Genomic DNA, 24,005 nt, shown 5'->3' with positions numbered 1-24,005 from the left:
GTCAAAAGTCCCGACGTTTTTGTCTTTGTATTTTGAAATGGCCATGTGTAAAATGTATATCTAGGTCTCTGCGCATGCACACGACCTCGTAGTTCGCCGCCGAGCACGCCTGCCACGCGCCCCCCGCCTCCCAGTATAAGCAGTACGTACCGGTGCAGGCATGCGTGTTGCAGGCCCGCAGCATGTGCGGCGCGCCGCGGCAGGGCGGGCGCGCGCAGCCGCGGCGCCGCGCCTGCTGGCCGCCGCCGCAGGCCGCCGAGCACGCCTCCCACGCGCCCCACGCTTCCCAGTCAGACTCCTCCTCCCTCTCACTGCTGCAGCGGCCTCGAGACGTACAGTAACGCTCATCTTCGCGGACTAGGGATAACTGGGGGTCGAAGAAAAAATAAGTGTTAAGAAGATTTTGGGAAACATGGTAAAAGATATACATCGTTTTGGTACAGCTAGAGTAAAGTTAGAGACAACTTGATCGGAATAGTTATCGGAGTAAACGTACCTTCAACTGTTCTGGTGATGGCGCTCGGCATTGGAATTTAAATCTTTTTTCCGTGTAACTTCCATCTGAGTCGTTTCCTGTAAAAACAATACGTTTCATTTCATTTTTTTTTTACATTCACTGTGGAATTTTTGTTAACCAATTGTGGAATATGGCGACTCACACACTTAAGACCATTTTGAATCATAACCTGATAAATCATATGTATTACATACCAGGTATCTGCACCCAGGGCGTCCAAGCAGTAGCCTTCCTGACCTCACAAGGCGGCAGATCACAGGCTGCCCTCTCAGTGCTCAGCCCCTCACACAGCGCCCCTCCGTTCTTCGGTGGCGGGTTGGTACACGTTCGCTTCCTTTCTCGAGTACCAGCGGCGACCCCGCAGCCCGCTCCGCCGCCAGCTGTGCAAGTTGACCAGGGACCCCAATCGGACCATCCGCCGTCTATTGCAGCCAGGTTTGGATCTGAGGAAGAAATATTAAAAATATAAGTTTTTGAAAAAGTTATGTTAGTTGGCGTAGCTCACATTTTTTACAGCAGTAAGAAAAACCGTTCGCTATTCGAGTAAGGGTAACCCAGCTTTGTCGGTCAGGATTAACTTTTATACTCCAAATAGCGGCCGCAAAAAAATTACATTATCAAAGTGATAAAATTCAACGGACGTTTGAAGTTACACTGAGTATTTTTAACCAAATTGAATGCACGTTTTTGTAGTAAAAAGTGTTCTATTCCAAATCTTACCTGGACAAGGCGGCAGATTGCAGTACACATCATCGATATCTAGCCCCACACACACTCGTCCGCCGAACTTGGGCTCGGGCGCGGAGCAGGTGCGGCGCCGGGACTTGATGGCGATACCGCATGACGCTGAACACTTGGACCAGCCCGACCAGGACGACCAGCCGCCGTGGACCGTGCAGTTCGTTACTGATATACTGGCACCTGGAAGAAAAGGAGGTATGTTAGTTTGTTGTTGCTTTCGAAAATTATTAATATGATAAGATTGTACCTCTTAGGGATATTTTGAAGACTATTAATGAATCGTTTAGATTATTATTGCAACTCGAATTCTTTATTTTTGTTGTGTAACACTAGGATGAAACTTAATGCATTTTTCTTTGACAGTAAAAATTTATAGCAACATTTGTGATACATAACACTGAAATTTGTCTTATAGACTCTTTGGTACCAGCCTTTATACATCCCACTCCTGGGTAAAGGCCTATGTTCATATAGGGAAGATTACCACACTAGCTGATTTCAGATTGACATGAATTACAATATTTCCTTCACCATTTTGTAGAACATTTTTGTCAGATTGGAACCAAAGCACCCCCTGTTCTCACTTATTCAAACTAAAACCAATAACACAATCCCAACATACCTTGACACGCCTGGCCACCGTTAACAGGTCTAGGGTTGTCACACCTCCTCGTCCTACACTTGCACATATCAGGTGCCGTGTCGTCGTATAGCGAGACTGATGTCCCGTCCTGCATGCATGGCTCCCACTCAGACCAGCTCGACCAGCCACCGTCAACTGGAATTGAGGATTGTGTTAATTGTTTAGGAAGTATAAATGGTTAATACCAGTCAGAAGAATTCGTAGGAGTGGAGAAACGGAGTTTGGATATACGTTTCCTAAAGTGAAAGGGAAGTTTTCAGAATCAGTAGTATTTTTCTATATGAACCGACAAGACCGACAAGTCGTACCAAGTCGCACTTGGTACGACTAGTTCTAACTGATCCAGGTCTTTATAGTATTACTTAATAGACATAAAGAAAATCATACATCAGTTGTTTGTTAAAGTTATAAAAACTACACTGGTTGGCCTGTTGGGCTACTATAGTGGTTACTGACTGCTATTTCTACTAACAAGTGTTTGTGAGCATGATCATTTTTTCTCGGTGATAGTGTAATTTTTCTATGTTATGTATGTCTTTTGAAATACATACATTGCTAGTTTGGGACAAGGTGGTGTTGTGTGAAAGTACTATTACTATTTTTTTTAATAAAAAGAGGTTGGCATTTGCTGAAAATCAACTAAAATCTACAGTAGGTACCTGGTGAATCAGTTGCTGGGCATGCCTCGGTCGCCTGTTTAAAGGCTGGATCCGCTATCCGTCCCGCGGCAGCCACGCACTGGTCTCTAGCGTCGTCCCAGCCGCAGTGAGGGTCGCCGGCCAGCACGCACCCAGACTGGCTCGTGAACCGGCTACAACGAGCCCCTACTACACGGACTACGCTGCTAGCACCGCCTACGTATACTGACATCTGGTGGGGTAAAATGGTTTGGTTATATAAGAAATGTAAAATTTTAAACAAAAATGACTAGTATTTTTTGTCAGATATGGCAATTTATAAATAGGATCAAGAATTTGTATCAATTACCAGTTAGGTACATTACAATAAATCTTTGTCGCTAGATTTTTTTTTTCTTTTTTTGGCTAAAACGATCGAAAATACTACAAAAAAGTACACAATACAAACGCTTATAAATACTTACGGTATCTTTAACAAACTGCATAGTCAGAACTTCAAAAGTACTGTTCTTTCCATTCAAATTCCACCTCTCCACCAAACACGCGCCATCCAACATTGGCAACACCGACAACTTCAGTATATAACCAGCTTGTGTTGCCACATACAACACTAGTTGCCTCTCGATATTCTTGGCGCTAGTGACGTCAACGGTCACGTGGGTGAAACGTTCTGACGTCACTTTGTAGACTGGCTCTCCTGATAACGGTTGCACTGACTCGTACATTAGCTGATAGCGATGGTACTCGATGGCTTCGTGTACTCTGGAATATAAAAGGTTTTTTTTATGGGTCATGGAAAAAGCACTCTGTAGTTAAACTACTTAAACAATGACGCATTCCATCAATGAATGACATACTACGTCCTGGAAGCACCAGCTAACTTATCGCCCCAAAAATGTTCCGTCCGATATTTATCCATCAGTCCTTTTCTTTTAAGGCTAAAAGGCTTCCGACAAGCTGACGGACTTGTCCAGGATGATATATTATAAAGTAATTTTAAAACAAAGATCGGAGGATATTACATTTCACACTTCAACCGAATACTGGTGGTATATTTTCACAATATCTATTTATAAAAACTGACCTGGAATCTGGTACACATTTATAGTGGTCCCGTGCTTGCTTCGACGGCGCTCTTGGTTCCCAGGTGGATGTCGGTCTGTCTTGTACCTTGTAAGGTCCTTCAAATGCCGCTGTGATGTCTCCCATGCTGTATATGCAAACAGCACTGCCAGCTATGCTATTACTGTGAGAAAGATTTTAAGATAATTCGATTTCGACAACATAAAAAGATCGTGGAGGAACTTGCAATTTACCCAGATGTGGAATATTTTAGACATTTTTGCAATAGATACTTTTTTTTTTGTAAAAAGAAATTATTCGACTCAACGAAATGAAATTAACGTCAAGAATACATTGAAAACGGAAACTAAAATAAATGTAAAAATTGCTATCCATATCTGATTTCCTTCGAAACTACAAAAGCCAAAGCTCAACTTACGCTGGCGTCGTGAACGTAGCCACTAGTAACTTCTCCTGCGGCAGATACTCGACGCTCTGCACCTCGTCGTAGTAGAAGGGCACGTCGCCAGGCACATCCCCAGGCACGGAGCACTTGAGGCGAGCCTTGAGGAATGTACTCCAACTGTCTTTCATGACCAGGTAGCCGCCGGGGTCGTTCTTGCACACGCGGGCGATTCGTGAGTAGATTATCTAGGGGTAGGAGGAATATTGGTTAAATTCGTTCGTAAAATAAGCAATCAACAGACAGTTTTTAAAGGTCTCGATTTAGAAAAATATTTCATAGGTACTAGCGACTTCATTAGCGTGGAAAATTTACTGAGGGTATTAGTGTTTTGATACGTCTTTTTTTTTAATCTACGGTTTTTGATTCCTGAACAGATTAACATGAAACGAATTTAATGCAATTTAATAAAATCATTCAGACGAATGACCAAAGGGAACAATTGAATCGGATAAGCTGTTGCCGAGTTCATCGAGAGCAAACGTAGCGACAAACAAAACAAAACATTTCTTTTTTTTTGCTTTTGTCAAATCTGTATTAGCTATGAGCTATCACATTCAAAACAATGTAGGTATACGAGTATATTATCAAAATAACAAAGTAATCCATCAAAGAATTAGCAAGACAATTGGCAAATTGTCGATTGCTACATAATAGGGGGGACCTTTTCCGGTCGAGTAAGATACTATTACAAGATGAACTGCCACTTTCCTTGTTAGCGACGGAGGGTCAGCAAGTACCGCATTAACCCACTTTCTGTACCTTCGAAAGGACTTTGGACTACCGTTGCGGGTGAAACAATTCAGTAGTCGTGGGTACTGTGGGTATTGTGACTGATTTGTTTGTTGTAGATGGTAGTCATGTTATGATGGCTTCTCCTCCAAAACTCTGTTTAGCTATCAAGTATTTCGCGCATGGTAATGGTAATGGTGGCAATGGTATTTAGGCGCAGCTTCAATCACTGGCTCTATATTACAAAAAAAAACTATTTTTAATTCGTAAAAAACGCTTTAGAAATCGTTCGACAGAAGATCAAGGCTTTAGACACTAAGTGTGTGTAATGACATTCTGTCCGACCGTGTTATGTAAACACTATATCTAATGAGTAATACGTAACAAACCAAATATGTGAGTACAACTCCTACTACTGTCTAATAGAAACACTAAACATACTATACACTAATACTTTTACAAGTTACTTATTTTTGGACACAGCGGCGCCATGTGTAAATCAAAAAAATATACAGGGCCTTTTTGTATTAACAGCTTTGAATAGACTGTGTCCCACAAATTGAGACTTAAATAATTTTAAAATTCTAATACCTAAGTATAGAATATAGTTTATCTCATCTGTATGAGTTCAAGTGTTTACAATTGTACTAACTGTCACCAGAAAAAGAAAATAAGCATTCTTATTTATTTTAAATTGAATTCCAAGCGTCTTAAATAAAATCTTCAAATCATACAATTAATAGAACTTAATAATATTTTCTTATTCCTTAATCGAATTAATAATTAATAAGAACACAAAAAGGATTAATATGGAGCAATAAATAAAACTAAATCTCATCGTCTATCTTAATCGTACAATGAATTAGATCATTAATTATACTAAACACATCGTTTATGATCTATTGCGCAATCATAGTAATAAATAAAATCTAAAATAGATTTCTCGATTTAGCGACTAATTAGCGGGTAGGCACAGTTTAGACTGCGCTGTGGGTGGCGAGTCAGTCCCGAACGAAAATAGTAGTGTTTCCCACGAATGTTTGTTTCCATTGTGGGTGTTGTGATATTTAGTGTTTGTTTAACTACGGTGTTAAAGATTTGGACAAATATTCAGGAAAACGAAGATTTGACAATCTCCTCCTTGGAAGTCATTATAGTCATTAACATAATATATGTTTTCTCTTGACTGATGTCACTTAACGCTTTATGATTGACATTAAACTTATCCACTATTTAAGAGCAACAACTGTTTCAGAGATCCGGCACAACAATTTGCACGGATAGCCGACCGTTACTAAGAGCGACGTGTCGTAGGTTCGAATCCCGCGTATGACAAGCATATGTGTCAAATAAAGCTTGTCCTGAGTCTCTTCGTGCATGTATATTTATACGAAATGAATATTTATGAAACCCTCGCGACACAAGGATCCAATTCCTTAACGCGGGATCCATGTTCCAAAAATACTTGAGAATTTAACCTATGCGAAGAATTATGACAAATAAGTGTGACCTTTGGGTCAATTAATCGCAATTCATATATGTTGTCAGTAATCATTCATATATGTTGTGTTAATCGCAATTAATATAGTTAGTCAAGTGGATATTCTGATATTGTTTTTTAGACTCACCTTCCCGCAATTCATGAACTCCACAGCGACCTCTCTGAACACGAAATAGACGAAGTTGTCATCTTCGAAGCTGCCGACGAACTGGGGTTCGTTCAACCAGTTTAGATCGTACTGGGTCGTGCGTAGCGTGCCCGCCTCCCTGATGGCTGCGCCGCGACTCCTGGGGAAGAAGTGGTTCGATAAATACATGGGCAGAGCGTTAAAGGAAGCTTCCAAGCTCATTCATTGCAATAGTTTGCATTGCAGACCCGTGGTCACTGGTACAGGGGAAGGTTGAACGATTTTAGCGGTCTTAACAGGTAAGACATTCCTCTTCTCACCTTTACCAGATAGGACGAATTGGGTGGGGACTGTCTTAGGCGAAATATCACTTTTAATCGCATCTACCTTACATTGCAAGTTCTGGGAATATTACCGGGTACCTATCGCAGTTTTTCCTAGTGGAAAATAGCAGCTGTCTCGAATTTGAGACTTAAATTAGATTATGATTATCGCACTATCGAATAAATATGAACTAGTGTACAGATACGCGGACAAATCCGCGCCCAAAAACAAATTCTCCTAAAAGCTAATAAATAATTTTTAGAAAACAGACATAATTAATATTCTTATCTTTACAATCCAAAACATAAGCTACATTATCTCCGACCCAATAATATTTACGTAGGTAGGTGACCTAATAAGGCACAAATCTCCAACAAATATGGATTTAATCTAATCATTGTTACTAGGATTGCAAAAGATACAGATTACTACTGATCACAAGGACAGCTATCGATAGCTATTAAATTACTGACCCACAATACACATTGATATCGAATTAGAGCGGTGTAAAGGCTCCAGTATCAATACATTCTAATGAAGAAATAATAGATTATGTGTTATTGCTCAATGCTAAGTGAAGTGAACAAGGATATTGGCTAGCTGCTTTTAGCAAGCGTTAGGCAGCTGGAGTTGAAATATCTTCTAATCCGGAGAAAAAAGTAAACTAAATTGAAGAAGTGAGTCTCCTATTTAGAAAACACTTCCAAAGATCGTGTCATAAGCTAAGGAACATTATTCTCTTTCCAAGTCTAGTTTGCGGTCTTTAGGGTAGACGATAGGACATGTTCAGGGAGTTGGTTTGAAGAGATTAGAGAATCGTGGAAGGATTTGTGGGAGGCCTTTGCCCAGCATGGGATACAGTGGGCCAGAGAAAAAATAAATATATTACATGTTTGAACAAAGATATCTTACCTGCATATAGCTGTATCAGAGCTGGCGAAGTCAGTTGGCGTGCCTGCGTAGTACTCTCCATTGCTGGCCAGAATTGCTGTCACGTTGGAGTGAGGGTTGTACGGACAGTTTGCGACCCCCGTCACCCACTCCGTCACCGTGTTTATCGACTCGATCTGAACAAAATTATCGGATAATTAGTTATTTTTTAACTATAACAATGCTTTCCGTTATTATTAAACTACCGAGTTATGGAGTTAAAATAGATTGCGGAGATTAAATGTGTAGTCGATCTCCAAAACACACGGGTTTTACCTGAATCCCGCAAAATTCTGCTTATAACCTTACGTCTCCTCAATTAAGCATGGGAACATATAAGAAACAAATCTATATTTTAAGTATGAAGAATTAAGGTTGAACTTGAATTAAACTGACCTCCCGCCAACTGCAAACTGGACTAAAAGCGTGAGTCCCACACGCGAACAGCTTATGCCCATGTGACAGCAGCACTTTGACATAATTCCGACAATCCTCTTCTGTCTGCCCCTTAACTTGGCACATCTTCGTCTTCTCCGAGGGAGCTAGCCAATCAGCGCGCTCCAATACTCCCAGGCCTCGTAATGATAACCGGTAGAGGGCATCCCTAGGAGAAGATAAATAAAATTTAAGTGGTGGGTATGAAGATGAAACAAATGACGATCAAACTTATGTAAAGGCACAGCTCACACTCAAAAGTACATGATAAATCTCAATCGCGATCCGCAATCAAAAAGCATGATCGCAATCTCGTTTGATAGACACAATCAATCGAGATTGAATAGGGAAGAGACAAATCTGCTTACAATTCTAAGATCATATACTTAGGGCGCTGTTGAACTACAAATGGTGTACTTGCCCGACTATATTATGTACGTCGATGTGTTGTTTGTTTGTGCAAATGTGTCTATCCCAATAAAGAATGAACATTAGTTAAAGATGGTACAATACATGAATAGAATATCAAAAATAAACACTGGATAAAACGCGGTTTGTTAACAAGAGACGAAAGCTACAGTTTTAACATATTTAAGCACTCTATACTTCGTTATAATTGAGATAATCATAATTATTCCACTTACTGTGGGAGATGCACCTAAACTATCAACATTATGGTGAAACACTATCAAGCGTACAACGGAACTAGATAGTACCAGTTAATATAGATTGCATCTAAATGCAAAGCTTTAGCCTAGATGTTACCAGAAGTCGTCTTGCTGGGAATTGAGTCGGTTTGGCAGTAAAGTCGAGAATGCGTAATATTCGCATAAAGTGGCAACTTAGTTGCTTCACATTGTGTGGTGAGTACCACAGTGGTTGAAAGCCATTATTGTTATAAAGACGGCGTTTGCTCTATACGTCACAAGGCTAAGGTTATAAGTAACATATAGGACTATACAATGAATGTACACTATCTAGAAAAAAAAAAAGTATTTTAAGGTTTTCCGACCAATGAATAAGTTCAGAACGTGACGTCAAACTCTATTGGTAAGCAAAGAGCCTCTGCCAAATCTGTACGCCTATCAAGTATAGTCTGATTTGTTAAGGTAAGGATAATGCATTTATTTACATACTTTTTCTTCGTCGAGCAATTACACTATCCAAGTGATACAAATATGCGGGTATATTAAAAAAATTAAATTACCTGCACAACCAGAATTGCGTACCATTTTGCGACCTGTTATTTTTATCGTTAAAACAGATGTTAATAAAACTGGTCTTCTATTAACTAAAGCAATAAATAATATTTGGTAAACAAGGACACATTACTGACCTAGTAAAGACTGGACATTCGGGTCCGAGTAACGTGACAACTGTGACAATGTTTGTCCAATTTTAACTAGCTACCACCTTCACAAGAGTATGCAGACCGAGAGTTACGACTTTGAACCTTATTGCGTTGTGAAATCTTAGAAACTTCGAAGGTTTTAACGAAGGTACATCGCTGCACTAAGTTATACCATGATTATTTGGATGGTATGGTTACAAAAATAACCCTACTGCTTTTAATACAGGGCGCCAGAAATTGTTAGATATTGTTGTTCTAATGTACCCTACACCACACGAGTCACGATACATAACTATAATAGTAGCTTCGAAAATCAACCACATTCACTCAGATTTAAGGCTTATTCGACTGTAAGGAACTTAGTACATAATATGTCTATAGTGATCATAAGTAGGTACCTCAAACGTGTACTTCACACCGCATAAGTCATGATACAAGACAATGCATTACATATCTTATTACAGGAGCGCATTGTGTAAGACCGACTCAAGTATGTGTACCTAACAGTTGCTTGTAAACAAATATTTATCATTCCAATCTTCACTTATAATAACTGTAAGTGAAGATGCTTGCCTATTGTTGTACTATCGTTGGGCAGAGGAAAGGTTTTGATCATTGATCACGACGCTAACTGAAAGCTCATTGGCAATTTCTGATTCCAATTCTGGAATCGTAGTTTCCTCAAATCAATAATTGAAAAAAAACCTATACTTAACTTTGAAAAGTCACATTTGTACTTGTCTAAACTTTGACCGAACTTACACCGACTGTTTACAAATCATTACAGAACACCGCAAGGCTATCACAACATTTTTATAATACGTGATACCTGATAACTATCACTCAAGGATGAATATATAAGTACCGCAACAAATTTTAATACACAGCTTTATCCAAATCCGGTGATAAGAGAAAATTGACGCACGTTGTAATGTTATCAATATTAAGGTAGACTGCGGGGCGTCGATATTACAAAAAAACTGCAATATGACTCGTTTTTTTATGTGCATAACATAAAATGTGACCTTGTGATATAAACGAGAGGTATTAAGTTATTTAAACAAGAACAATCGCAATACCTTGTGAAATCTCGTACCTATACATAGCATTAACATGTTCTACAGTAAATTTTACAAGTTAACTAATTCTATTAAACGTGAATTTAGGAAACATTATTGATCATCGTTTAACCTAAATAGTAAAATTTATATAACACTAAACAAAGCTTACGAGTATGATATCTCCCAGCCTGGAAAAGGGCTGCTCCTTCATTTCCAACCGCCTTTTCTCAGAAAAGTCTATGAAAGTCTTAGTCTAAACAAAAAGAATCTGCAAATAACCTCCCTGGCCTTTTGACTTCTTGTTAGTAAATATGATCCAATGACATATCATGTAAAAACTGCTCGTAACATAATCATGTAGATCCAGTTAAGATCTAGGAAATCATACATAAGCAACAGTTTATACGAATTGGACATACGCAGTAACCGTACACTAGTCGATTGCTTGCGATAGAATTTCAATGCTGCGCCGCTGTAATCGATACTGCGATACCGATAGGAACGGTATCGAAATTAGTATCGATGTATCGAGAAGTAGGTTGGAAATTGATGAACATGTGTTTGTATTTTTAAACACTGATATTAATTAAATAAATTATAAAAAGTAATTCGTTTGTCTTGGTATAGTCATGTAAAGAAGAGGGATGGATAGCATGGTTTTAAAAGAGTCCGGGAGTTAGCACGTGATAAGTGATATGATAGAAAAGTAAGTTAGTCATAGCGCGACGATTAACAGGACAAAATGAAAAAAAAAAAACAAATAAATTGAGCAAGAAGAAGCGGTAAAGCAAAGATCATATTTAACTTCATCAAGACAAGAAAATATGCAAATTAATGTAATACATATTACCGCTACCTAATACTCACTATCACAAAAAATATCACTATAAACCACATGCATATCTAAATCTCCCTCTCTGAACTCCTTAATAAAGAAATATGAATTACTGAAATAAAAAAAAATAAAGTAAAAACAAAGCCAAACGTACTAAAAAACCTTACTAATGACATAGCAACAAGAACCCAGTACAATTTATTTACACGATAAAGTTCACATAACTCGGATAAGCATCTTGATGCGCGTGCCGTTGAAAAGCACATGTACAAACAGAATGTTTTAATAGCTTAGCCAAATGTTCACGGCACACATATTGACATTATGTGGCAAACAGGCACTTCCTGGTGTTTGATATACGCCGCTTCAAATACATAGAGAACAGGGTTGCCAATAAAACCTATGCTATGTTTAGAAGCAACATTTGAACTATGAAAAACCGCCTTAGAGGTGAAGAAAAATGCCAGAAGGACGAATAACGCATAATTATACGCTTTTGTTGCATTTTGATCTTTAAAATAAACAATACACAGCTTAAATCCACCATCTTCCATAACTCCATATCTACTATACCCTGGTTCACTTTTATCCTAGTCCCTACAAAAAGTATATTTTTCAAATTTCACGTCGTCATCAGCCCTAGCGATGAACCGAATCCATAGATTATAACTGTATGTGTTAATAGACAATCGTAATAACACTTAGCCGACGCTCGTCTGATATTGACGAAATTCCGCGTTGTTCAGTTGTTCTCGACTTTCATTTACAAGCGTAGGAGTAATTAGGAGTTTTGGGTCAAGAGATACGCTCGAAAATTCCTGCAGTTTTAACATACTGACGAGCGTGTAAGCATGTAGTATGTATTGACGAGATGTATGTTTAATACTGACGTGTATATCAGTATAAGTAAATATTATAAAATGAAAATGCGAACAGATGCGGTTTTTTTTTAATAGACAGAGTGGTTCAATAGGAACATTTTAAAGTACATACATGCATAATTTTGTAGACAAAAACAGTCAATTTTAGGGTTTCTAATTTTATTCTCTAGTATTGACTACTTGACTGGCTTAACCCTACGACATAGATCGAAATAATGTTCTACAAAATTGTACACCATAATAATTAAAAAGGTCTACTAAAAAGCCGTGAGCATGTCTATCTTTTAATGTATTCTAAAACAAAGCTTATTTCGAATTTGTAAGATGATATTAATTCTTATCAAAATAAAGAACGTTAAACAAATCGATATATGTAGTTTAATAGCAACGCATTCGAGCAAAGTCGGGGCGAGGCACTAGTATTATGTTTAACCGCGAAGTGTACAAGAAGTAAACAGTGTAGGAACCGTCATTGTTTGTTTTTTGTTTAATTCCAGTAATCGGTGTCATGTAGAATTAGCCTATCGTTATTAACTTGATTACATTATGACTGGGTATGACGCGCGACTCGCGTTAATTTTTAATTATCGTACAAAATCCAGACTCATAAACGAGTGCTAACAGAACACTTCAAAACTTATAATAAGGAGTATTGATATAACTTCATGTATATATTTTAATAGGAAGCCAAGCCCTTTAGAATCGCAAGCTGTCAACTGACCAATGAAGCAATATTGTATTTACTGGTGCATTTCTAGATAAAGAAGACCTAGAAACATGCCTTTCCCTATAAGTAAAACGAGTTACTATGTTCCGTATTTTACGATGGCTTTGCATTCTGCAATGTAAAACTACTTATTGCAATTTTAAGATGAAGTGAGATATAGATTATAACTGTACTTGACAGAGCAGGATGAATGAATCTGATGTCGGCTTCGATTTTAACCGGAAAACGAGTGAGAATTAAGCTTTAAAACATGTAAAGAGGAATTTGAATGTTGTATGTATGTGAAAAGAAATTCGGGATTTTTACATTCGTTTTTGTAAAATTGAAAGTTAAAAAAGATTAAGTGATTAAACATGTTCTGCACGTTTCTCGAATGTATTTTTTGTTTTAATTGCTTTATCTGAGCTGATGTCTATATAACGCATTGAAGTTACACCTGCATTATAAATTTCTTCCGTTAGAAAGCTTCTAGAGAATATTCTCGTTATAGAAAACCGCGATTGTAAATGCAAACCTACTGTCTTGACACCGGCTTCATTTCCAGGAACAAAATAAACTAGCCTATAATATAGACTGAGAGCTTATTCATAACACTTTCAACTCCTGTTCGGACATCCAAGCATGAAAATAAATTCAGAAGTTACTTAATAGATAATAAGTTCAGCAAGCAGATAGAAAATACAACTACTATTAACAGATTTGTAATAATTCGATCATGCGGGGAAATCTTATTAATTGAAAGTCTTATTAATTTTTGTCTAACAAAACTCACGAATATCGAGAAAAAAGTTACTCACAAATAAATTAAAGTGACAAGTGACGTGTTTTGTCTGTACAGAACATTGGAGCCATTCGTTAGCGTTTGGAGATATATCGCCGGTCGATAGTCCCAAATATGTCAATATATTCGCACCAATAACCAACCATAACGCCACATCATTATAACAGCTAGCTTCTATTTACGATAGTAATTAGCAAAGGTTAATTAATACGCAGCAATAACATAAAATGTTTATTGGTTCATCAGCTCACTGATATTAGATAAGTCTAATGAGATTCAGTATGTTTACTAGGATTTATTGCAGAATTGACATATCGATCTAAAAGTGGGACACATTAGAAATATTTATTTGAGATATTTGTGACCTGTCTTGGACCACAGACTGGCATTCTATCTAAGAAGTTAATAAGAAGAGAAAAAAGAAATTGTTTAGTTTTATATGACAGCTATATATCACTGAAGAACTAGTAATGTAAGGCGCTAGTAACGACAATTAAAATAAGTCTGGTGCGTTTGTGAAAGCGGTACAGCGCACTATGCGGGGTAGAGTGCTATCACGCTTCCACAAATGATATGGTGTTTGATCTAAAATTAGATCTAGAAAGATACTTTTTTTATATTAGCCGGATAGATATAGACATTTTGCGATATTCGATCTTTCGTAAAACTTAGGCAAAAATAAAATTAAACAGAAGCCAAAAGCCAGCCAATAAAAACTTACAAATCAGTTTCGATGATATAACATTAGTCTCGCCATTTTTTTGTAACAGCCCCTGCATTAAACTACATAGTAGTCGTGTCGCGGGTGTTTTCAAATATTCAATTCACATGCACAAAAAACACCCAGACTCAGGACAAGCATTCTTAGATCACACATCCGCTTGTCCCACGCGGACAGTGGAGTTCATGTGGTGACCTCAACCACTTGGTCCTCCGTGCAGTCGCTTGTTAACTATAATAATATTAAAAATAAACGGTAATTGTTAATTAAAGCGAGTGGCAGCGATTCGAGGACTAACAGGCTGTCCTCTTGATAACACTATCTTGTATCATAAGTTGAGCAGGTGAATGACACGGTTTGAACAAGTTTGTTTGTACGGCCGGTTATATGTATACACTGGTATCGCATTAAAATACTGTTAAGATAACGTTTTTAATGATTTATATTTTGATGTTTTTTGTTTGTTATGTGTAGGGTGTGTTATCTTTGGATACTTGCTAGACTGGTCTGTGTATTTTTTTGTATCTTCACGTATGCTGTGACATTTTAAATTATTGACTGATTCATATCATTCATGTTCTTTTAGCTCTACTATTTATTATTTTGTACCGCAAAGATCACAGCAAGTAAAACTCGTTTTATAGTACGGTTTTTTTATTATTGCGAGAAACTTAAACAACCTGATGTGAAAACAACACAAGTTTCGAAAAACTTTTGTTTTCTAAAATCTACTTCTTTTTACGCCACACTTTTACGTACTTTCAAGTAATTTCTTTTGACTCCAATACAACCAAAACAATTTCTGAATATACAAAAGAAATCTAAGAAAATCAAACTTGGGACTTGAATTTTTGCATACTGTATGTAATGACTGGGATAGCTAACAAAAAAAGTCGTCATGTAGATTTCCAATTAATAGTGTAATTTGTCCAAAATACGATGATTATGATTCCTCCATATTCTTAAAATACACGTCTCTTTGTGTTTAAATTTAAACCTAGTGCCCACGTAACACCACGATCGATGCTAATAGCTGTTAGAAATTGAAACGAATGCCCGAACGGTGCCACATTTCTAATTCCAATTCTAAGTGATAATTCTGCTGTCTAAATAATTAAAGTAGACTGTAAGTTCCAATAAATCCATTATACCAATTAAAGTAATTGTTATGACACGTTCACTGTCGGTTTATGATTCCTCTGGCAGTCTGTTATAAACACATTAAACTATTAAGTTCTCTATACATTTTAACTATGTAAGTGGTTATTAAAATTGATAACATCTAAGAGAAAGAAGGATGTAGCTAATTATAAATTACTGCTTTTGGAAGAAGACTTAAATTAATTATGGATTTTAATTTTAATAGTAATATGTTTTTGCTTTAACTTTTACGTTGTCTAGGTTTTCTATTAATTGGGTATTTAGTAGAACGGATTATAATCACATATGATGAAAAAAATAATGATGTCGAAAAACGTGTATCCCTCCTCCTAAATTATTTTATTTAACAATCTTGTAATAGGATTTAGGAATTCCAAGCATTCATGAGTTAAGCACGATTCGGATATTTTATTTTGTTTTTAAATGATCAAATAGTCAATAGAAAGTCTTATCATCTTCTCCTTACCTTTTGCATATGGTTCGTTAAGAACCTGGTGTCAGAGTTTTTAAACTATTTTTAACCCTCTGATTTGGTTTTATACTTGGCACTCCAAAGGTCATAGCACTATTCTATCACTGCTATGAAAATAATAATCTGCTGTTTAAGGCGATGTTATTTTAAGGAAACTAGAACTTTACTTGGTGCTGTCAATCTTCAAACTACCTCTATCATTTTTAAGGTAGGTGTAAAGCAACACCAAATAGCCCTTTGAAAACGTGTCAAAATGGTGTTACATAATTCGAAGATATGATTACGAAATTATGCAAACCATTCAACTATAAGCACACAAAATTGACCCTTATTATCTTACCACCATAACTAAAGTCTTAACAAATTGCCTAACACTAAATCAAGTGTCGACAGAACAGGTTGAATAGCAGTTAGGTCTAGACATAAATAGATTTAGGCAGTCACCTTGCGCCCACGAGAACCTGGTCCCTTGCCACATCGAATAACAGTTGCGAAAACGATCCGGTACTGGTATCTTCGAATACGTCGCTGTGGTCTGGAGTCAGGAGATCTGGAATACAAAAAATTTGGTCAAATTGATGTTTTTTTTATACATGGTGTGTTTCATGTGAGATGACGTCCGATAGAAAGTTATGGACGATGATGCTGGTTTTACAACAATATCACTGGGCCGACCGATACTTAAAAAATAAACAATTTATTAGTATAGTTCCGTATCCAAAAAATAAAACCGGAACTCTACCAGTCCTTTGTCTGTCCGTCCGTACGGAATCGTCATTATATCATAAACATTTGATGAGTGACAACTTTGATCGCGAACTTGTTTGCCTTTGTCGTATTTGTTAGGAGCCCTCAAACTCGCGAGTCAGGTTTTACATAGAACCTTACTGTACCGATATGAATCAAACATAATTAAAGGGTTTAACATAATAATTAAATTCTGGAAAGTTGACTTAATATTCTGAGAAATTAAAAAGATAACTATCTTAGTTTCTTGAGTGGCAGGTTTCTTTGCATAGCTTCTACTGAATACTGATTGATTACGGCCGTGTTTGAATAACAAATTAGATGCTTTTAATTCTGACCTTATGTAAGTTAGCCCACGCAAATTCTTGATGTTTCTGTCTCCATGACAATCCAAATTCGTTGGTTGTCACGGACAGAGAAAAGTAAAGCGTAGGCTTTATCATGCGATTACGATTTATTTTATACCCATACAATATAATATCTTTTTTTTTTAACTTTAGACACGAAAAACAGTATTCTTCTTTTAAACTGACGGTTGCCTTTCGTTGTATAAACAAAAACAGTTGTACCATTCATAATTCGCATATGAGTTTTAACTTTTGCAAAGAACACAATTTACTTTAACAACCGTTGGTTGTAGAATAAATGCCTTTAAAACCGCGGCTTACTACTATGCCCAGTAGTGGACCGAGATAGGATTGCTTGCTCGATTGATCGAAGGCAACTGATATTCTTCACAGATCAGGTGATATCAATTAATATGCATAAAGCCTTTTGATCTCGCGACGAATACATATAGAAAAGAATTAATTGTTCAACTTTAATTAAGAATAATGGTTTTTAAAATTAAGGAAATATTTTGAGTCGAATTTAATTAAGATCTCTAAATAATATTAAGATTAAAGCCTAAACTTATATTGTTTCACAAATACGTCCATTAAAACTACGACAGTTAAGTACTCAAAAAACACAATAAATCATTAAAACCAATACTACCAATAGTCCTAGTAGGACTGCAATTGTGTAAACGAAACACCGCATTACACTGCATAGAGCTGCGTCTTTTTCCCACAATCTTAACTCTAAGAGCTGGTAGGTGCCCTGTACTTCACAGCGCATACTTTTAGGGGTTACAGTTAAGCGTCAGTAATTACCTTTCTAATTCAAATTCACTATTTGACTTGTAAATGTTAGTTATTACATATTCAACAACACTTTGTACTTGTAATCGTCGTGTGTCGATCATCGTGAATGTTTATACTAAACTGAACGATTCAGATTACCATGCGTTGATTATTATCATACGGCTCAGACAATAAACATCTTAGTTAATCTAAATATTTAACTGAATGGATGGTTTAATACTAATATTTGAGCCGAAGTGTTAATACGGTTTGTGTATGGTTTTGTGATGGACGCAAGATGTTGAATGGAAGGCGTTTTGAAAATATTGTGCTTTTAAACTAAAACTAAGATTTAAATATATTGAACAGAGAGTTGACAATACTTTTACAGACGTGAGAAAGAGAAATGACTAGGCGGAGTATGGCACTGTCTTGCTTCCACAATGATAACAGTCCCAATTTAAAAGCTTCTGGTAAAGCCATCAAATAACTATATTGATAAAGAAATGGCCCCACATTTTTATACTTACTATCACTTTAAATCATGGGAACTATCATGATTTTAAAATGTAAATGTCATGCAACAGTTTAAACAGTCACTTTGAATGACGTAAATCACTAATGGGAACTTTATTTTATCTTAATGACTACTCTAGAAGTGATGATATGATACTAATTGCTTGTACACCCGTTCTTGATAGTCATTCACTTGATTTAGCTCTGTCACAGTCTATGCAGAGCCTTAGCCATTTGATATTTTTCAACAATCGATAAGGCAATGAAAATAGCTCTTTTAGCGGTTTGATTTCTACAATCTTTAGCGGCAATGAAAATGACAGGTAAAGCCGAACGAAAATTAGTTCATCACATCATCTCCAGCATTAACCAGGACCTGGATTTACTTTATTTTTTTGGAATTTAAGTTTCTATGATTGTGGTGGTAACTATCGTTGCCACATGGTTTAATTTTACCCGCATAGTTTAATTTATTATACCAAGACTGGTAACTTTGGTAACTGGTCTTTCTGAAATTGTGTTATCAAAGAGAACAATAATTAAACTGTGAATATTTTTCTTTGAACAACAATTGAAAGTGAAGATTTCTAAACTTTTGCCCCTCTATCCACGTTAAAAACACTGAAATTATATTTTACGTCTACGGCTTTGATTTACCATCGTCGTCCATTTTCATGTTTTCTTGGCTAGAGGGGCTGCATCGATTTGAAACATTACTTTTAAATTGGATAAATCATGTATCGAGAAAGACTACTTCATCACGTTATGGAACAACAAGATATGTTATGCCTATGTAGTAGTCTCATTAGTTCAGATGTTAAAATATAATTGTCAGTACATAAAATCATTAAGCTTTTGACCCGTTTATCGTGAGATCAAGGCGATTGAACTCCTACTTATAGATCGATAATAATATACTAGTCAATACATTAAAATGATTACATAATTAACTGTTTTATTTGTATCAAGATTATCCAACTTAATATGCACATTCCTATACAATATTGATCCCCGTTGAATTAATTAATTAGATATTCGATATTTTTAACATCAAAACAAAATTATATTATTTAATATACAAACTGCCTATAATGTAATCTTTTTACGATTGTATTAAAATATTAAGAAATTCTTTAAAAATGAATCACTGATTTTGATTGTTTTTTAGCATATGCAAATTTATTTCATAGTGTCCGCAAAATAATTATACGTTTGCGAATATTGGTAGGACAAAAGTCTTAAACAAACAATAGCTGTAGTGTCCAGCCAAGGCTTGGCATTGAATACCGAAATATTATGTTATATTCAGAATATATGCGCGTACGTAATATAGACGTGAAACAATCGTAATGGACATTTTTGAACGACCGGTCACTGATCTCGGTAGCGTGGTTGGTAAACAAAGTTATTTCCGTGTTAAACAGAAGTATCACAATTTCACTAATATATATATCCTTTAATTTTAATCCATTTATCAACAAACACCCAAAACTAATCCCTACTAATATTATAAATGCGAAAGTAACTCTGTCTGTCTGTTACGCTTTCACACCTAAACCACTGAACAGATTTTAATGAAATTTGGTTTAGAGATAGAGTTTAAAACCTTGAGAAAGAACTTAGGATACAACCGACCTCGACGCAGGCGAAGCCACGGGCGAAAAGCTAGTTATTCATTATAGTTACCTTGTCTGTGTATTATCCTGAAGTCATCCTCAGGCAGTTCTCCTTTGCTTAACGCACTGAGCAGTATCAACGCGGCTACCTTGTGGACTGTCGACCACATTGTTATATTTGATTGCTAACCTGAAACAAGGAGGACATTATTAAACGATTTGACAGTTATGTTTATAAAAATCCACACATATTTCAATTGCTTTGTATTTATATTATTTCATAGGTCGTTTATGTGCATTTGTTGAACAATGGTAGGTACTATATTGGTACATGTGGATAGTACGTAGATATGCAATTAATTTTATGGCATTCTAATTCAATGATGAAGTTAAATAATCAATTAACACCGTTGTTGTACCTCTTACATACAACAACTAATTAACAATAGTATGACTTCTTAAACATTTGAAAATAATGATCACACTTTTAACTTAGATATAAGGTTTAAGTTAAAGTATGTCATGGAATTGAGTTTTTCCTAGTCTAAGAAAAACAAAATCATAATTTTGTATGAATAAAAGTAACTCAATATATGAATGAAACAGGGCAAAATTCACTTACTCAATACTGAAGTTAGTTATTTGCAAATAGCCGTATAAATTGCAATTCGTTGATACGGTATGTGACCGAAATCAAATCTAGCTGTACCGACGCCCACAACTCCAATTCATTAAGTAGCGCCTAGATTTGCACTTGTCGGTAAATGCCTAGATAAGGAATGTTAACTACCAGCAATATAGGATAAGATACATGTACATTATTGTAGAATATTATTTGTAAATCTGTAAACAGATATTATGGATATTTTATGAGGTGTTATTGCCTGTATCGCACTATCTATACGCTATTTTCGTAACAGTATCGTTTTTGTTGAAGCAAAAAGTTTATATCAAGTAATTTTCCTAATTACAGCTCAATCTTTTTTCAAAAACGAACTCTAATAGCCTTTAACCCTTGTATCGTGTTTTTACAAACATTCAAGTCAGTCGACAAATATTAACAAGAAATGGCGCCTGTGGTTTTAATTGTTGAAGTTAAGTTCTAACACCTACGCAAAAGGATTGTTTATAGAGAGCTCATATACTCTTTCAATATTTATATTTGCATACAACACGTTCTAGTAACATGAAAACTTCCGAGAAATATTTATTTTTAAGCACTAGGAGTCGTATTCAGAGGTCAAATAGAAGACAGTCCGACAAAAGTTGAGAGATCTCTAAACACAACCATAAAAACTTTGATTGCTATCAAAATGGATAAAGAAACATAAATGACCGGAATGTTTGCTAAAAATAACATAATTCATGCTTAATAAATAATATAGTCAATAATATAAACATTATTCTTTCTTAGATATTCTCTTCATAATATCGGAAATTTACATGACATTTAATTAGCCCATTTCAACGGAACTATTTGGTTTAGCATAATACTTAATGTCAATCGTCAAAATGAATAGTAAACTAGACAAACTAGTCGCTAAATATTTTAAAAGAGCTTATGAATTAAAAGATTTAGCCCAAGAATAATTTATTCCTCTAAATTAGGTTATTTAGAGCGACGTCCATCTATTATCATGGAAATAGATTATTTTACGTCAAAAAAACGTTTTAACGTCGTTATATTTTTGCTTAATCCTTTTAACTAATGATTATTCTTAATAAATTCAAGGATTACCTATGAATCCCTTGTGAATGGTCATGTAGTGCCTGCCTACATATTTTATAACTTGTACCGCAATTATTCAAAACTATTGGAATCGCATTAAAATCAATTTGCTTAATTGCCTGTACAGCTGCGATTTCAATCCGTTATATTTGCCGTGGAAGCTTAAAACTGGTTTTTAAGTCTTCAAACATATCGTTGCTTGTCAGTTTGCGTCCATTTGTCTATCAGTCTGTCAGTCCTGTATCTGTGTTTGGTCGTGAAGCTTAACGTCCCATTTAAAATAATAAAGCTGGACGAGCACTCTGATATGGAGTCATCGGCTCCATTAAGGCGATCGATTTTTTGTCGATGATTTTAAGTTAATGGCAATTTTGTTCTGTACTCGGGGTACTGAAAATTCTTTTCATCAACGGTCAATTTGATTTACAAAATTTTAAGTAAAACCTTCTTGATCTTAAAATCAACTACTTAAGTCAGACTTGACCAAAGTGGTTTTTTTTACAAAACTAGCTCGAAAATATCTTTGAAACGTGTTATGCGATATCATATCTTTATCATCTAAATTAACATATTATGAATGAATTCTTTCCACGAGGTGATAATTAAAACTTGCATATTTATAGATAACCAAAGATACTTCATGAATGCAATAAAAAAAAACAATAATAATATATTTTTTTATTGATATCCGAAGATACTTCTTAAAGCAATAAAGGATCAATAGAGTTAAAAGCGTTTTTCCAGACCACATAAAAAAACATTCATGTGATTAAAAAATGCCTCGGAACGTCATGAACTAAAAAAATATTAAAGGATGTTAAAGATAGCCACAGGCTAGAAACCCAAGTTAAGAGGGTCAATGTCACCACAACAGGAAACATTTAAAAAAATCATCTGACTAAATAACTATTTCCAATTACCTGTTCCACTAAGTGCCACTGAACACCTGCTAAAATATTTACCGTACGAAACTATGCAGAGTACAAGACCAATCCTTATAACATATTATTTTTTTCTTAAAAAAAATATACCACCTGCCGCTTACTACGAATTATCTATAAATCATTGACATGCGTAACGACCATTTTAAATTCAGAACAAGTGATGTTTTATTACTCGTAATTAGACCGACATGGTTGTCAGAAAATTATTTTATACCGGCCAGTTATTATCAATGTAACGATTTATTAATAATAGATTTTGTAATAGCAAAATGTGATTACAAAATCATGACTAAGCATACAGCAAATTGATCTCGTTACTCGATCTAACTTAACAAGACTTGCCAAAATAATGGTTCCGGTTTATAGTTTAATAGATGATACTTATGCTGTTATTTATTTAATGAAAATTAATTAAGGAACAATGGGTGGCATTCAAGTATAAACGATAGTTTTAGATTACGTAACATCGGTACTACTTCAATTAGACAACCAAACCCATTCACTAAACGCTGATGCCTGACAAACAGACTTTCAACTTTTCAAGCCAGTCAGTTCTCGTTTTTTGCTGCATCCCAAGGCGTTTGGAGCTCTATAATGTAATATTGGTTCCGGTTGGTTCATAGCGAAAGCATTCAACGAAAACAAGCCTGAAGACATAGAAAGTAAGAACTTCATGGCACGTTAAAGTAAAAGTAGTCGAAATAAGGAGCGATATGTAATGAAGATTGAGAGATATTTAACATGACATGTCATAGCTAACACTGCTGACGACCTATCTATACTAATATATAAATCTGGAGAGTTTGTTTGAACGCGGAAAAAACAGGGAAAATTATTCATGTTCGAGGGCTTCAGGGGGCTTCTACGGGTTCAAAAATTTCTAATTTATATCTTCCAACCACACGGACAAAGTCGAGGGCAAAGAGCTAGATGTAGAACATTCCTGCCTACTAAATACGACAAATATTGTTTCCTTGACCATTCTAGAGTTTATAGACGACCACACAAGCTAGATTTCGGCCGTAGATTTTTATTTGTTTAAATTAAATGTCAGATTGATGGAGTGAGATTCATTATTGCTCAAGGTTGCATGCATCGAATGAGTGACAATATTTAAATGGCAATTTACATAGTTAGACAGCAATATTGCTATTCATCAATTCGAGGTATTTTTACATTTTATAGAGGTAAAAGGGAATAGTTTACTGTATTTATTCATGACTTTA

At 35.8% G+C, this 24,005-nt stretch overlaps 1 protein-coding gene across 1 annotated transcript in view; it reads right to left on the bottom strand.

Annotated features, from left to right (window-relative positions):
* The window catches only part of LOC113499193 (semaphorin-5A), a 39,459-nt gene that overhangs the window by 6,687 nt on the left and 8,767 nt on the right, over positions 1 to 24,005 (bottom strand). Inside the window, exons 2-15 of the mRNA XM_026879565.1 lie at positions 20,177 to 20,296; positions 16,548 to 16,653; positions 8,075 to 8,282; positions 7,661 to 7,815; positions 6,425 to 6,584; positions 4,041 to 4,252; positions 3,624 to 3,785; positions 3,004 to 3,301; positions 2,561 to 2,771; positions 1,881 to 2,036; positions 1,238 to 1,438; positions 712 to 960; positions 497 to 573; positions 151 to 367 (exon numbers count right to left, since the gene is read on the bottom strand). Of these exons, the coding sequence (XP_026735366.1) occupies positions 151 to 367; positions 497 to 573; positions 712 to 960; positions 1,238 to 1,438; positions 1,881 to 2,036; positions 2,561 to 2,771; positions 3,004 to 3,301; positions 3,624 to 3,785; positions 4,041 to 4,252; positions 6,425 to 6,584; positions 7,661 to 7,815; positions 8,075 to 8,282; positions 16,548 to 16,653; positions 20,177 to 20,276 (2,512 nt within the window). The 5' untranslated portion in view covers positions 20,277 to 20,296. The remainder of the gene's footprint in view (positions 1 to 150; positions 368 to 496; positions 574 to 711; positions 961 to 1,237; positions 1,439 to 1,880; positions 2,037 to 2,560; positions 2,772 to 3,003; positions 3,302 to 3,623; positions 3,786 to 4,040; positions 4,253 to 6,424; positions 6,585 to 7,660; positions 7,816 to 8,074; positions 8,283 to 16,547; positions 16,654 to 20,176; positions 20,297 to 24,005) is intronic.

The sequence above is a fragment of the Trichoplusia ni genome, chromosome 12 (assembly GCF_003590095.1).
Source record: "Trichoplusia ni isolate ovarian cell line Hi5 chromosome 12, tn1, whole genome shotgun sequence".
Lineage (NCBI taxonomy): Eukaryota > Metazoa > Arthropoda > Insecta > Lepidoptera > Noctuidae > Trichoplusia > Trichoplusia ni.
The sequence above is the reverse complement of the archived record's forward strand: the minus strand, read 5'-3'. Positions and strand labels throughout refer to the sequence as shown.